This window comes from Hippocampus guttulatus, chromosome 8, assembly GCF_054856545.1.
Source record: "Hippocampus guttulatus isolate MCC_2025c chromosome 8, RoL_Hgut_1.0, whole genome shotgun sequence".
Lineage (NCBI taxonomy): Eukaryota > Metazoa > Chordata > Actinopteri > Syngnathiformes > Syngnathidae > Hippocampus > Hippocampus guttulatus.
In genome coordinates, this window is record NC_141268.1 from 16,534,713 (window position 1) to 16,545,000 (window position 10,288).

The window sequence follows — 10,288 nt, forward strand, 5'->3', positions numbered from 1 at the left end:
ACGGCAGCGATATGGACAGCCTTTTGACTATTTCATAACTCAATTTTAAATCGAGAGCCGCGTGATGACCCGTGCTTCAGGTCTGGCTACTACTGCACTTTTTGTCCTCACGAATAAGACAAATCGGTGCACTAGTAGAACAGCTATGCGGACATCAGTAGAGTGACTATATATCTCACCCCACACAATTAGTAGGTGGAAAGCCCATCGAGGATTTTGTCGATAGCCTTGATATTCAGATGAATCCCATGTAATGGTACACACTACACACATTTTGTGTACCGTAATATTGACTCTCTTCCCACATTCAAAACTCATCTCAAACCCCCCCTATTTAAAATTGCATACTCAGTTTAAACTCATCGCTTCTTTTATTATTTATAATTTTATCTGTGGTTTTATTACTCTTGTTTGATTGTAAGGTGTCCTTGAGTGTTTTGAAAGGCGCTTATAAATAAAAGGTGTTATTATTATTATTAGTATTTGTCCTCGATAGCAAGAGACTAGGAGAATGACTATGAAATGCTCGTTGAGTGTTTGTGTCCTACTAGTACATTTTATTCCCACTACTAGTGCCACTTTTTGCCTACTATTATATGGAAAATGATCTGAGTATTTCTTTGAAATGCTTGATATATATCTTAAGGTCCATGCCATGCACTAGTACACTCTTTATGCGAATTCGTAAGGCAATTCAGCACTATAGTAATTATTTACAGAACGCTAGTTTAGTGAGTGTGTCCTATTAGCTATTTTTTTGTACTACTAGTGCCACTTCAGGCTTAATATATAGAAGGCTGTTAGAGAATACCTCGTACTAGCAAGTAACGAAGCTTTTACCTCACCACTAGTAAACATGCTGTTGGTGTCACGAGTATGTTTTCAGTTACTAGTTGTGAGACAAAAGTGTGCACTCATACCCAGACCGAGAGACCATTGTAGTACTGTACTCACTTTGACACTCGAGGGCCTGCGCGGTGATCTGACGGCTGCAAACATCACACCAGTCCTGCGTAACGGCCTTGGCTTCGAACCGGTGTCCCGCACCCTTGTCGACCGGGAGCGGGAAGATGGCCCAGGCCTCCCTGCGGGGAGGCTCGGTGCGGGCCAACCTCACCACTCCGGTCCTGCCCTGCGTGAGACGCTCCAGAGGAAGACCCCCGCTCTCGTCGCGGGCGGACACCGAGCTAAAAATGCCATGGTGTCCGACCTCTTTGTTGGTATGCTCCCGTCCGCTGTGTCGAATCTGCCGGTGCCGGGAAGCAACTGACGCGCTGTTCGTGATATCGACTGGGGCGCACTGGAGCGCAGCCTTCGCGTTGCGGTCCCGAGAGTCTCCCCCGGCCGGGGAGCTCCAGTCGGAGCGCACGCTGCCCTGCTGCCTGGCTTGGTCCGGGCTACGTGGCGAAGCGGGGGAAGACGAGGCTCCTCGTCGGCACCCACCCGTTGGAGACCCGCCGGTTGCGACTGCTGCCGTGTCGCCCGTTGGTCCTACAGGCAAATGACACGTCCCGGCTTGGTTCGCGGCGGTAACGGAACCGCATCTTCTCAACATCATTTTCTCCCAGGAAGACTTCCTCGGAAGGGTGATTTTCTTCCTGCTGGCAGTCGGTTTGAAGACCCGAAGCAGCGGTTCCGAGTCCAACCTGTGCTGGGCCGGGTGTTGGCCCACCACACTCGCAGAAGCCATCGCGCCTGCAAGCTGCTTAATGTGTCTGCCGTGTTGTGCTCCGTCCGTGCCTTGAATGTGAACTCAACTGGCGGGTGACACCAGCTTGTCGCCGTGACGTCACGACACTGCGAGTTCTTCGAAACCTACGGGCGCGCGCTCTCTCCAAAGCGACGTGAACGCGCTCGGATTCTCAACTCGAACGTTAAGCGTTTTAATTGTTGAGTGATCGTCAGATTTCTAGGAAATAATCTGGCCACAGAAACAGAGTATATATATTGATCCACTGGTGAAAAGGACACTTTGATTCGCTCCTCTTTCATCTATAACTGCTTCAGACATCAAAGTGTATGCATGAAAGTGGCTATGATTGCACGGTTGTCTGTGTCTAATGTGTTGTCTTGTATTATTTTGTCATTTTATGTTAACTTTTCATTTGCTGGCGGCGCGGACACCCGCAGCGGCTCCTCTTGTTTTATGTTGTCTTGAGAGGGAAGAAATTTCATCTGTGCTGTATACTGTACAGCACATTTGACAATAAAGTTGCACTTGACTTGACTTGATATTCACTGCATGGTTTTAAGAGTCAGCAAGAACAAAAGAACCTGTGAGCGCTTGTGTGTATTTTGTACGACTGTCTTGTAAATATTTTAACCAACTGCTTCAGAGATGGCGACATAAGAATTTTCATGTGCATCAAAATGCATTTATTTTTGGACAATCCATTCTTTAATTAGCAGTATCGAAAGAAGTGGTACTTGAAAAAAACCCAGTCATCAGTCAAAAATGAAAAAGACAGAAAACTGCCAAGAGAAAACATGATTTCCTGGTTTATTAGTGCAATAAGATAAGAAAACCTTTATTAGTCTCGCAATGGAGGAATTCCTGATTCACAGCAGCAAAGTTATGAAAGGAAGAAGTAGAACAACAAAATAGAGGAGCTGCTGGAAAGGCAGACACTCACGCGGCACCATTTTGAAGTCAAAATAACAGAGACGTCATGCTGAAAATGTGCACACGTCTGCTACAAGCTAAGGTTTGAAAGCAAACACGAAGCTGTTGCGTCCATTGACGAAAAAGAGATTGGCTCACATCTCCTGTCCCATGTAAATCCACTTCAATTCCAAGCCGCGACTCCCAGCTCCAAATCCGCATCGGCGCTCCGCGCTAACGCTCCTTTCTTCTCATCGTCGGCTCCTCAAGCCTTACATCCATCCTGCCGCAGACCGTTCAACAGCACCGATCTCTCCGCTGAACAAAGTGGGGCTGTGAAAAATGCTGCCCATAACAGGCGCAAGACACAAGCGCCCCGGGACTGTCCAGCAACGACAGTCAAATGGCGCAGATATTCCTCCCAGGCAAAAACAGTGCTGGTGTACCCATGCTGCAGAGAAGGCGCAACCACCAAGCACAGAGTTTCCTCCTTGATGAATGTCGTGGCCAAAAAATGCTGAAAAAAGTCCACATCAGGTCCACACGACGTAACAACGAACACAAAGTGACAAAACAAATCCAAAAAAAAAAAAAAAAAGAAGCAAGGGTCATGAGAGCACTTGCCGACGGCTGCCTACTTGGGCGCCATCCGTATTGTGGCCTGTGATTGCTTGAATAACCAGTTCAGGGTGCAGTCTGTCATCTGATAGATAGAATTCCTTCCCATGACTTTGAAAAGGATAAGCAGTATCGAAAATGGATTGTTGGATAGACACAATTCATTAATGAGGTTTGCTTTGAAGTGAAAACCGCACACACAAAATCCCTGTGGTGTTTTGTCCGCCATTATTACATTACAATTGTGTTTCTAGACACATTGCCACCGATGATGACATGAGCTGATAAACCTTTCCCATTTGAAGACGAGCGTTCTGTCTGTATTGATCAATTTCTTTAAACAAACCATCAGAATAGTTTTAAGATGGAGTCTCCAATCAATATAATTCCATAACTGTTTAAAACACGACTGCTAAACTGTGTTTTCATGTTCGAATCATTTTGGGATCAAAGTCGATGCATCCATGATCTCTTTCACTCAAAAACATCCACAAATACAATACAGATTTGTTTAGCTGTCCTGCCTGTGTTTATCAGTAAATTTATGATCATGTCTGTGTGTGCATGTGCCTGGTGGAAAATAACAAAATGTGAATATTTTCACAACACTCATTTTTTCTTTCTTGGAAAGGTTTACAATTCGTCCCTACACTTGAAAACATCTGTAATTTGTACTCTTTGTCCAACGAGGCTTGTTATTGTCGGTCCACCTCCACAGATGATAACAAAACATGGAAAAAATAAGTTAATAGAAACCAGGTGGGGGGGGAAAAGGGCCAGTTGCGACATGGAGGCACGTGAACCACGGTGATTTAAGGATGGTGGCAACAGATTTGGAGAAACAAGAATCATGATGTCGGAAGGAGAACTGACTGCAGCTGATACCTAGCTTGCGTGTTTTGGAACCTACAACCCCCCCTCCCCCATGTATAATCAGACTTGAGCTCACAACTACAAAAGGACATTTAAATAAGCACACATTAAGTCTGAAACTTGTGACATTTGGGCTGCAGAAAACACAGGCACATGAACATCCCCAACAAGGGGTTTTTGTTTCTTCTTTATTTCAACCACAAAGTGAGTCATCTTCACATGTCCGTTAGTCCTGGAAACTTGAGGGGGCATTAAACTAGTATTTACTTTCACTTTTCTTTTTGTATGAGAAAATGATCCACCACAACAAAACAGAACGAAACCTACATACGTTAACCCTTTCATGCACCCTGTCACCTGATCACATGACAAGCTGTCCACTGGAGGAACCGCTGTCCCCAAAAAGGTTACAATAAGAAGCACTCACCAGTGCACAATTGAAGCATCTGAAAGAGCATTCAAACCTGACCTTTAAAAAAAAAAAAATCTCCCCATTCTGAGTCAATAATCTGTGCTTGTCTTGTGTGGATAATGTCACAACAAAAGCGGGACTTGCAACATGGAAACAGCAACACAGGGACAGGCTAGAAAACGACTTTAAATGACGCTGCGGTTGAGGGGGCTTTGATTGATTTAATTACAGTGTGTGACTGCAGTCAACAAAAAAAAAAGGCTAGATAGTGAGACGGAAGACTTCAGCACCTTCAATGAGGTCAGAATACTGTGACATCCCTAGTGAAGCGATATGTGTATATATGTAATGAGATGCCCCAAACATGACAGTATGTTACAAATTTAACAACACTAAAATGTATTATGCCCTTGTGATTGCTTGAATAAGCAGTTCCATGACTTTGAATAGGATAAGCAGCATAGAAAATGCATGGTTGGATGGATAACAAGTATTAATGAGGTTTGCATTGAAGTGCCCGCTGGCAAACCACGCACACAAAATTCCTCAGCGGTGTTTTCTCCCCAACTGTGAGTCTTATCTCTTAATTGGTTCGCAATCTGCCGTCTTCAACTCCCTCTTGCAGCAGGCAATCTTTTGATAGCGTCACAGCAGTCATCCAGCAAATGTTCACCAGGCAATTAAAACGAGCCGCCTGTCACAGTGTGGCAGGCCGTGCCAAGCTCGGCCTCACAGCCACTGCGGAGTTCACTGCTTCCAGACTGCAAAAGAAAGAAAGAAAGAAAATAAGTACACGCGGCACGGGAAAACGAATCTGGTCATGAACAATATCTAAGTTTTACTGACCTTTCAATCATGGCATTGCTACACTGAAGTTCCCGGATCAGCATTTCCATTTCTTCCTTTAGGTGGTACATCCTAGACCAAAGAAAGACGTGCTGTCTTGGCAAGCTGTCTGTCATTTGCATTTACACACAGTCTCTCACACACACACACACACACACACACACACACACACACACACACACACACACACACACACACACACACACACACACACACACACACACACACACACACACACACACACACACACACACACACACACACACACACACACACACACACACACACACACACACACACACACAAACCTGGACACCATTTGTTCCTTGTCCCTGAGTGGCATTTCCTGTTGCTGCTGTCCTGTGCTGCCTGACTGTAGTGTGACCAAAATTTCGTCCAGTGTCTGAGGTAAACAGATGACACGTTGCATTCAAAGAAGTAAAAAACAAAAAAAAAGTTACAACTGAGAATGGGTAAATTAATAGCATTACAAGATTTGGGTCGCACAAGAATAAAATCACAATTTCAGTGGTAGAAACATATACGCCATCACTATAAGCAGTATAGAGCAAGTGTTGGCGATTCTACTCCGACTGGGTTTTTCAATACCGGTAATCGAATCATTTAAATAGCAGTATTTAACATTAAATAAATGGAGGGCAAATTTTGCCATTCAATGTGAAAATAATTGAGTTTCCTCTTAAAATGACAAATAAACATTATCTGTTCTTTGAATTTGTATCTTTCCAGTGTGGCCCTAATATGAAAATACAATCAAATATATAATAAAAATATAATAATGAAAATATTCAGTCATGCAAAACAAAATCGTTTTCATTTAGAGTGACGAGTCGTGAGAAGGTCCAGCTCACTTTGTTTTGGTGCTGCTCAGTTATGGCAAGATCAGCCAACAGGCCCGTGCAGAAGGAACTGAAGTCTTGTAGATAGTTCTGCATTTCGAGTAAAGTTCTGCAGATACAGTCGAGACAAATTACCGTAGCTCGATTGCTTCCTTTAAGACCCTGTAAAGTGAATTCAGAGATCTGTTTCTAAATACATTCATGATACAGGCCAAATTCCAAAAACCTTTAGAGCACCTCGTTGTTGGCTGTGAGTGTATGCACTGTGACAGTGGAAAAGGCGCAAGTGCCAGGAGGAGAAAAGAAAAGGCGGGGGGGGGGGAGATCTCACTTGACAGTGTGTGAACCACAAGCCTTGGACTGGTGTGGCCACTTGAAAGCGCCTCATTGTCTGCCCTGAGTGCTTGCACATTACGCTGAGAAAAGGCTTTACAGGGACTTTAAATGTGTATTTGTCAAAAAAGGTTCTGTCTGAGCTGAAGTGAATCCGGGTAAGCGTCACGTTTCTGCGGTTCAAAGATGCTCTGACCTGCTCCATGTCCTAGTAGCGTCCAAAAGATCCTTGTATTTTAGCGCACAGTTTTCTCTGGTGAGAGACTTAACCCGCTTGATGTGTGAGGACAGTTGGATTCTGTCGAAGACAACGACAATCAGGTTACGCGATCACTTGCTTAGGCTGCGAGAGCAGTCCAACGGTTAAGCGTGACACATACTTTTCAAACTTGTGGATTTGTTCGTCATTATATAACAGCTCTGTGGAGAAAATAAAAAAAAAGTTAGGCAGGCCAACACAATCAGGAATATGAAGTTGAGAGACGCACGCATACTGCCTGAGAGTCTGTCTTTACGGTAAAGCTGATGAATCGCCACAATCTTTTGAAGGAGCATCTGCATTTCCTGACAGCTGGAGGAAACGAGAGGTCAAAAGTCACACACCGCCGTGAAAGGGGCACTTCCTGCTTTGTACCTTTTGTCACTGTTCAGCGTCTCTGCAAGCTTGGCCTGCTCGATCTCCAAGTGAACCAGGCGGTTCTGAAATTCTTGAATGTCTGCGACGTACTCAGGCAGGTGATCATTGACCTGAAAGGATCAAAGCAGCAGCCACACATTGTGATACCTCAAATGTGTCACTAGTAACGTCAGCATTTCCGGTCCGCGCTGTTATTAACAAAAGCGTTAAAAGAAGGAAGCGCCTGATCTTTGTTGTGTTTCGTGATGTATCCCTTTCCAGCCAAACCAACATATATCAGAACCCAAGACAAATGTGCTTTTCTTTCATTTGAAACTAGTGTGAACTTTTCCATTGATCCAGTTGAAGCTTCGCAAAATGTCCCGCTTCTGTGTTTACAGCTCGGCAAAGGCTCACTTACTTGCTGCAACCTGTCACTCTTATCAGCTGCACCCAGGCTTTCTGAAGCGTGGCGATCTCTTCGTTATGCGAAAGACACGGGAGGAAAAAGTTAGGATAAGGGCCTGTTTTAAATTCCTTTTACTTATACCTGGAACGTGTGCAAAAGCACACTCACAGAGTGAATATCCTGTGTTGTGCGCCGAGGCAGGACTTGAGCCTAATGCCGATCTGCGCAATACTGTGCATAGCTTCGCCACACTCCCTGCGCAGCTTCATCCTGAAATACAGTAGCAACTTGTTTCACTAGAAAAAAAAAAACGCCATCGTAATCACTTGACATCAGGCGAGAAGCTTGAAGATGAGACCCATCGCATTTTCACGAAAGCCATGCCTCAGTAATGCCTATAGAGAAGATGTGACGTTTAATATTTTGTATATGTATGCGTTATAGTTTGTATATGTAGTGTATTTTCTCTTTCTTGGTCCTTTTGTGTTACTTAACTTTCTGATTCACGGACGGCTGGATGGATGACACGTGATATGACAAAAGAACGGCCATTCTGATTTTGTGGTCGAACATTCCAGTGCGAAGTGTAAATAAGAACAAGAGTGCTCCTCACATGTAACTGTAATACCCGTCCAGCAACAGCTCTCTGTGCGAGTGCAGCAGTTGTGCAATCCTCAGATACTGGTGGACCACTCCAACTATTAACTGCAATGACATCAAAAAGGGAACGGTAATAATGACTTGAGGATTTTTTTTTCTCACATATCAACAGTAGAATAAATGAAAAAGGTGCTACCTTGGTGAAGTTGTAGTCGGCCATTACGTCAAACTTGGCTGGAATGATCGGGGTCTCTGCTACAGATGGGCCACATATACACAAAAGCTACCTGTTAATGACAGGCGCTCATGTCCGATACGATGACCTAATGTAAATTAAAGTACGTGCGTCTTACGTTCCCTGAAGGGCAGGCTGCTGTTTGCTTCTTGCCCACGACTCAGCAGGATGAGAGGCCTTGTGGCTGTCGTGTGGGGGAGGCTGACCACCTTCATCCTGCCCTCTAGCGGGAGTTCATGGCCCAAGTAGAGCAGCTGTTGGTGCTGGACATCAATTCCAGTCTGCATCGCCACCTCCTCAAAGAATCCGGATACCCTGGGTCGATGGACAAAATAAGAGAAAGTTGTGGCTATACAATACAAACAATACTACCGGTAATTGTCTGCTGATATTTCAACTGCTTTGTGTTGACCAACAAACATTCCCAAATGTGCGGACTCACGTGTTGTAGTGATGTATGTACACGCAGTGCGCCCTAGCCTGCTGGAGAGCAAACAGGTGCACTGGTTTTCGTTGCATGATGTCTATTGTGGCTTTGATGAATTGGTCGAAGCCCCAACACCTCTCCTGGTCTGCCTCAAGTATACCGGCAAGTACAGGAACCAGATGCATCTTCAGACCCCTATGGAGACGGTCAAAAGAAGCAATAGCCGTGATAGACACCGACGTATCACAATGAGCATTTTCTAACTTTTTATGAACCATAAATGCTGTTTAAAAGAGCAATCAAGTTCCAATAATCGGGGAAGTGGCATACTGCGACAATTGGCAGCTGTCCGGCAGGTATGAGCTCCACTCTATTGGTCCGTTATCGACACGCTGTAATCCGGAAATCGCCCCCGGTGGTTTCTCTGTGGTGATTTTATACCTGCACAACAAAACCGGGGTTAATAACAATAACTTCAATAAACATGTGCTGACAGTGCCATCTAAAAGCGCAGTTAAAAGACGTACATGGTCTGCTTGTCCCTGCGGGGCCCTCTGAAGGGCATGAAGGGGAGAGACCCTGTGGCAGTGTGGTAAAAGGTCACGCCGACGCTCCACAGGTCCACGCTCACTCCATACGCCTTCTGGTGATGCGCACGGAGCACCACACGCTCATACATGTCTGGATGCTAGAGACAAACACACAAACAAATATACAGTTGACTTTGTCTAGAAAAAAATATGACTCGGAAGAAGTCAATTTCAGAATCCATCAAAAAGATTAACTTTAACAAATGGCCGGAAAGTAGCTTGTGGGTGTCACTGATTAGGTTAAAACAATTTTTGGTCGATTTTTGGCTCGGCTACTAGGTTGACCCTGGATTTTTTTATTTGTGTTTCCCATTTCCTATTTGATAAAATGCTTATGCGCCTAAGTAAACATAAAATATTTTACCGGGACTCAAAATATTGTCAACCAGAAATGGTCAGTTCTGCATATATGTGCTCCTATATCAACTTGATGTGTTTTAACTTAGAGACCATTGAAGCTGGTACAGTAATCATTTTACCCACAAGAGGTCGCAAATGTTTCAAGTCACTTAGAGGTGAAGATAATGAGAGGAGTAAGTGGCTTGAACATCCATTCATTGTCTGAACAGCTTATCCTCACAAAGGTCGCGCTCCAGCCGACCCTATTGGACGTTGGGGGAGGGGGGGGGGGGAATACACCCTGAACTGGATGCCAGCCGATCGCAGGGCACACATAGATGAATAATCATCCACGCTCACTATCAGACCAGTTAAGCGTGTTTATGTAACGTGCCAGTCAGACAAAACTTGCCAACATGCTTATTTGGTGCACTTACACCAGGAGGCCGTTTGAACCGTACTGGATTTGGCCAAGATTCTCTAACACCTTTCTGCTGCCGTCTGGCATAGTTCAAATGTCTCTTTAAG

General features: G+C 44.7%; 2 protein-coding genes across 5 annotated transcripts in view; both read right to left on the reverse strand.

The window, feature by feature from the left end:
- The window catches only part of rassf5 (Ras association domain family member 5), a 28,705-nt gene extending 26,940 nt beyond the window's left edge, over positions 1–1,765 (reverse strand). The window contains exon 1 of the mRNA XM_086117552.1: positions 955–1,765. Coding sequence (XP_085973678.1) covers positions 955–1,690 — 736 coding nt within the window. The 5' untranslated portion in view covers positions 1,691–1,765. The remainder of the gene's footprint in view (positions 1–954) is intronic.
- A 2,484-nt stretch (positions 1,766–4,249) lies between these two features.
- ikbke (inhibitor of nuclear factor kappa B kinase subunit epsilon) overlaps positions 4,250–10,288 on the reverse strand; it is an 8,352-nt gene continuing 2,313 nt past the window's right edge. For 2 of the 4 annotated variants that reach the window (XM_086118077.1, XM_086118078.1), the window contains exons 6-21: positions 9,359–9,519; positions 9,162–9,272; positions 8,847–9,026; positions 8,523–8,719; positions 8,366–8,424; positions 8,183–8,274; positions 7,738–7,839; positions 7,582–7,639; positions 7,179–7,291; positions 7,033–7,115; positions 6,925–6,964; positions 6,741–6,842; positions 6,224–6,320; positions 5,660–5,754; positions 5,352–5,423; positions 4,250–5,266 (exon numbers count right to left, since the gene is read on the reverse strand). In XM_086118077.1, coding sequence (XP_085974203.1) covers positions 5,203–5,266; positions 5,352–5,423; positions 5,660–5,754; positions 6,224–6,320; positions 6,741–6,842; positions 6,925–6,964; positions 7,033–7,115; positions 7,179–7,291; positions 7,582–7,639; positions 7,738–7,839; positions 8,183–8,274; positions 8,366–8,424; positions 8,523–8,719; positions 8,847–9,026; positions 9,162–9,272; positions 9,359–9,519 — 1,626 coding nt within the window. In that variant the 3' untranslated portion in view covers positions 4,250–5,202. Of the gene's footprint in view, positions 5,267–5,351; positions 5,424–5,659; positions 5,755–6,223; positions 6,374–6,740; positions 6,843–6,924; positions 6,965–7,032; positions 7,116–7,178; positions 7,292–7,581; positions 7,640–7,737; positions 7,840–8,182; positions 8,275–8,365; positions 8,425–8,522; positions 8,720–8,846; positions 9,027–9,161; positions 9,273–9,358; positions 9,520–10,288 lie in introns of those variants that run through there. The other 2 variants (XM_086118076.1, XR_015101635.1) reach the window with 2 other exon arrangements.